Source organism: Triticum urartu, chromosome 4 (genome assembly GCF_003073215.2).
Source record: "Triticum urartu cultivar G1812 chromosome 4, Tu2.1, whole genome shotgun sequence".
In the NCBI taxonomy this organism is placed as follows: domain Eukaryota; kingdom Viridiplantae; phylum Streptophyta; class Magnoliopsida; order Poales; family Poaceae; genus Triticum; species Triticum urartu.
Genome location: NC_053025.1, coordinates 517,672,770 through 517,677,520, shown reverse-complemented (window position 1 = coordinate 517,677,520; position 4,751 = coordinate 517,672,770). Strand labels below are relative to the sequence as shown.

The following is a 4,751-nucleotide window of genomic DNA, read 5'->3' as shown; positions in this document are numbered from 1 at the left end:
CCGGTTCACCGGAGTCCTGCTAGCCCAGTACTACTGCTCAGGACACTTGACTGGCCGGCATGTGTTTCACTTCGTTCCTATGTCTGTCCCTTCGGGGAAATGTCACGTGGTGACTTCTGGAGTCCTGCCTAGCCTGCTACAGCTCGGGTTCCCCGGAGTCCTGTTAGCCCAGTGCTATAGCCCGGATTCACTCGCTGATGACCGACATGCTCGATGTGATTCATGTATGCATGTCTCCATAGGTCTGTGCCGCTTTGGGTTCACGACTAGCCATGTCGGCCCGGGTTCTCTGTCATATGGATGCTAGCGACACTATCATATACGTGAGCCAAAAGGCGCAAACGGTCCCGGGCTATGGTAAGGTGACACCCGTGGGGATACCATGCGTGAGGCCGCAATGTGATATGAAGTGTTACCGGCTAGATCGATGTGACTTGGAATCGGGGTCCTGACAGGAATTAACGAAAAATCAAGAGTGAAGTGCATTCTAGGTCCTTCAACTGTTTTGATGGTGTCACGTAGGTTCTCAAACTATGAAAAGTGTCATCGAGGTCCTTGAAAATCCTTAAAGTGTAGTAACTGTGTATATATGTGACATCTTTGAAATAGTTTAAGGACATACGTGACACTTTTGAAATAGTTTAAGGACTAGAATAACACACATATTACATTTTGAAGACCTGGATGACGATTTTCATAATTCAAGGACCTACGTGACACCTCTAGAATAGTTTAAGGACCTATGATGCACTTCACTCAAAAATCAATCATCCCATATTTAGGAATGGACATGCGTGTGCAGACTGCAGGACACCAAAAAATGAAAAATCTAGAGCATTTCTACGATCAAGAGACATTCTTGCACTTGTATCTCTTGGCACACCAGACGAAAGCCGCGAGATTGAGCGCGCTAAGCGCGGCGATGAGCCAGAAGAAGCGGTCGAGGTGGCCCTCGTTGAGGTCATCCGGTATCCACCCGGGCCCGCCGCCCCTCGTCGTGACGCCGGACACGACGGTCACCACGAGCGAGCTCAGGTAGCTCCCCAGCGACACCGTGAGGAGCCCCAGCGCGGAGCAGAGGCTCCGCATCGACTCCGGCGCCTCGTTGTAGAAGAACTCCGACTGCCCCACGCACGCGAACACCACGCTCGCGCCCACCAGGAGGTACTGCGGCACCTGCCACAGGATGCACATCGGCGCCGCCGCCGCCCGGTCCAGCGCCAGCCGCCGCGCCTCGACCGCCGCCGCGGCCGCCATGACCAGCACGGAGAGGAATAGGCCGACGCCGAACCGCTGCAGCTCCGAGAACCCCCGCTCGTTGCCGGTGAACCTCCGCGCCGCCGGGATGAGCACCCTGTCGTAGACGGGCACGAAGAGGATGACGCTGACGGCGTCGAAGGAGGCTAGGGACGCCGGAGGGATGGAGAAGGTGCCCACCGCCGTGTCCATCATCCTCCCTTGCTCCAGGAACGTCGAGGAGAACTGCGCGAGCACGGAGAAGTAGACGATGCCGGTGGCCCAGATCGGGAGCATGCCGATCACGATCTTGAGCTCCTCGACTTGCGTGACGGTGCAAAGCCTCCATGGATCCGAGTAAAGCTCCTCGGCCGAAGAGACCACCGCAGCCTTGTCCAGGAAACTGAGCACTGGTGTATGCTGCAATTTCTTGGTACCGTCGGACTCCGCCATTGATTCAACCTCCGGTAGCTCGTGGAGGAGAGAAGCATCACGCGGCAAACCCACGTTCCGTTTCCGCACGGCCGCGACGACGACCTGGGAAACTCTTGCCAGCGGGCTTCCCAGAGGCTTCTGCACCCTGTACGAGCCGGAGCCCAGCAAGAAGCTCGCGATGGCCAGCGCGATGAACAGGGTGGGGATCCAGAGGCCGACGACCCACCCGCAGTGGTCCTGCACCCACACGACGACGGCGCCGGAGACGAAGCTGCCGATGTAGATGGAGAAGAAGAACCAGTTGAAGAAGGAGTTCTTCTTCAGCCTCTCCGCCGGGACGCCGTCGTCGAACTGGTCGGCGCCGAAGGAGGAGACGCAGGGCTTGATGCCGCCGGCCCCGATGGCCATCATGTACAGCCCGAGGAAGAACACGGCGGACTGGGACGAGGGCGACGAGCCAGCGTCCTGCGGGCAGTCGAGCCCGGCGCACGCCGCCGGGAACGACGCCGAAACTGACATCGCAGCCATTCCCTGGTGTCGCGCTTGAATTGTTAAGAAACTAGCTCCATTTGAGGTATGCATGGGATCGAATGGATCAAAGCTTTGCGTGTGCTTACAATTAGGTAAACTGCGAAGAAGGCCAGCGTGGTGAGGTATCTGCCGAGGTAGGAGTCGGCGACGATCGCTCCGACGAGGGGGGCGATGTAGCAAGTGCCCTGCCAGTTGGTGTAGTTCCTCGCCGCCGACACATTGCTCTCCTGCAGGATCGTCTTGAGGAAAGTTACCAGGTTGAACTGGATCCCGTAGTACGCTAGCTCCTCGAAGCATTCAGTCACTGCACGCAGTGCAAGCCGGAACTCAGATCTACTAGTTGGTAGTAGTATTTCTCAAGCAAACTTCAAAGTAATTAATGGGCAGCACAGAGAGACAACAGTACTAATGTTCATGGGAAAAAGCCATGCATCTGTGCACTCTGAGCACAAAAAATGGACAAACTGAACTGAAATGAAGTACCCTTGATGTTTTTCTACCAAATCTGCATGAAAACTTGATGGTCTCCGTTTTACCTAAGATGAACTTGCATGCTTTCCAACTGCCGGTACGGTGCTTGGTTATAGGAGTTGTTGTTCCTTTGATGTCAACAACACGGTCCCCTCTGTGTACCGCAGAATCCTGTATAAGACAAGCCTGATACTCTTAGTAGAAGTACTAGTATGTACTCCCTCCGTAAACTAATATAAGAGCGTTTAGATCACTAAAATAGTGATCTAAACGCTCTTATATTAGTTTACGGAGGGAGTACTATCTTTCTGCAAATGCATGAAGTAACTGTATATGGAGTACACGATAGGAAAACAGAGGCCGGGATCAGAAAGTGGGTAGAAGACAGAAACTGGCGCCAAGTTAATTGCTAATGATTTTTGCTGTTTACTGATGCTGCCAAGCAGACCATCCTTTTTTAGGGACAATATTATGAGAAAAAACAGTATTGCATCATGCATGTATGTAACAGCCAGCATTTTGCACATCTCAGCACAGCAATATGCAGGTCATAATGCGCTAATCTGCGACGGTTAAAGGAAAACAGATCCATTTGTTTCCAGTATTTCAGTGTCCAAGGATCCATATGACATCCAACCCAGCAAATGCTGGTTTGGGCAGCAAAACGAGCTAATTCTCTCCAAATTTCTCAAGAAAGATATACTCCCTCCGTCCCATAATACAAGTGTCAAAAACGCTGTTATATTATGAAACGGAGGGAGTACGTTCGTACTTCGAGGGACGCCGAAGCACATAAGAACGAATATTTGCTTTGGAAAATCAAGCTACTGCCAGAGATGAATGTGGAAGAAGTGGCAGAGAAACTGACCTCAAGAAGTGGTTCCTCCAGCTGCAAGTTTTCCTTGAGAGACGCCATGGTGGTACAAGCTGAACACAGCGGTACGGCGCCTCAATATATATGGATCTCACGTAGTACAAATCTGCGCAAGGTCAAATTTCTACAGTATATAAACTAGAAAGGCATTAGTTTAATACCAGCATACATGCCGCACTTTGGAAGTATGAGCGCTCACGATCGAAAGGTGGACATTAAATTCCATCCATCTCTATCTCTAGAGGGGTGACCCACTTTGATTCCACATTCCACTGTGCGTCATCATACAACAACGTTACGGGTACGAAACAATATAACAATGTCACCGGCTTTCCAAAGCAACGGCGGCTTACATCTTCTGCGTGCATATACAGCTTTGTTCTGCGAACCAACTGTGGTTGGATGGTCAGAAAGAGGACAGTGGTATTCTCAGCCCATCGGGGTTCAAGTCTTGATGCTCGTCTTTATTCCTGAATTTAGTTCAGGAGCGTTTAGTTGAAGGAGACGTTTCCGTTGATTACGAAGCGCCTATGATGTAAAATCTCAAGATGATATGCCGGCTCAGTCTCTCGAAGGTACTCATAGAGATGAGGTGTGCATGTATATGTTCATAGGGATGAATGTATGCGCGCATATATATGAGCGCTTGCGTCTGTACTGCCACAGGCTGAGTAGATATCACCAAATCCAACCAGAGAGCACTTATGAGCCGAGGAGATGGGAACAGATCCAATAACTTCTGAACGATAACGACTGTCTAAAAAGATGATGACGCCCCTACCATCCAGCATTGCACGGCCGGGCATATGGGAAGGGTCATAGGGAGGGACACCGTATACACGATTCTAGTTTCCCTTCTCCTGCCTTACTCCGACTAAACTCAGTCTGGCAACCTTAACCTGTAGAGGAAATTCCAAACACGCAGTAGATCCTGTATAACCAAAGGGTAAACCCCCGACATTGCACGACCGGACACACCGAATTGAGCATAGGTAGGGATAGCGAGTGCACGATCCGAGTCTCCCTCCTCATGCCTTACCCCACTAACCCAACCTGATGACTTTAACCCTTAGAGGCAGTTCCAAACATGTAGCACATATAGCCAAGGGTAGACCATTTTAGTTTCCAAAACACCTACCCACTCATATTCAGACGAATATAGTTGACAAAAATACGGATACATGACAATTTAGACGAATATAAC

General features: G+C 51.0%; 1 protein-coding gene across 1 annotated transcript; it reads right to left on the bottom strand.

Annotated features, from left to right (window-relative positions):
• Window positions 1-562: 562 nt before the first annotated feature.
• On the bottom strand, window positions 563-3,678 carry LOC125554040 (protein NRT1/ PTR FAMILY 8.3-like). The gene is made up of 4 exons (XM_048717665.1): window positions 3,542-3,678; window positions 2,739-2,844; window positions 2,289-2,506; window positions 563-2,202 (listed from the first exon to the last, which is right to left on the bottom strand). Exons 1-4 carry the CDS (start codon window positions 3,587-3,589, stop codon window positions 847-849), a joined length of 1,728 nt encoding a protein of 575 aa, XP_048573622.1. The 5' UTR covers window positions 3,590-3,678; the 3' UTR covers window positions 563-846.
• Window positions 3,679-4,751: the final 1,073 nt, after the last annotated feature.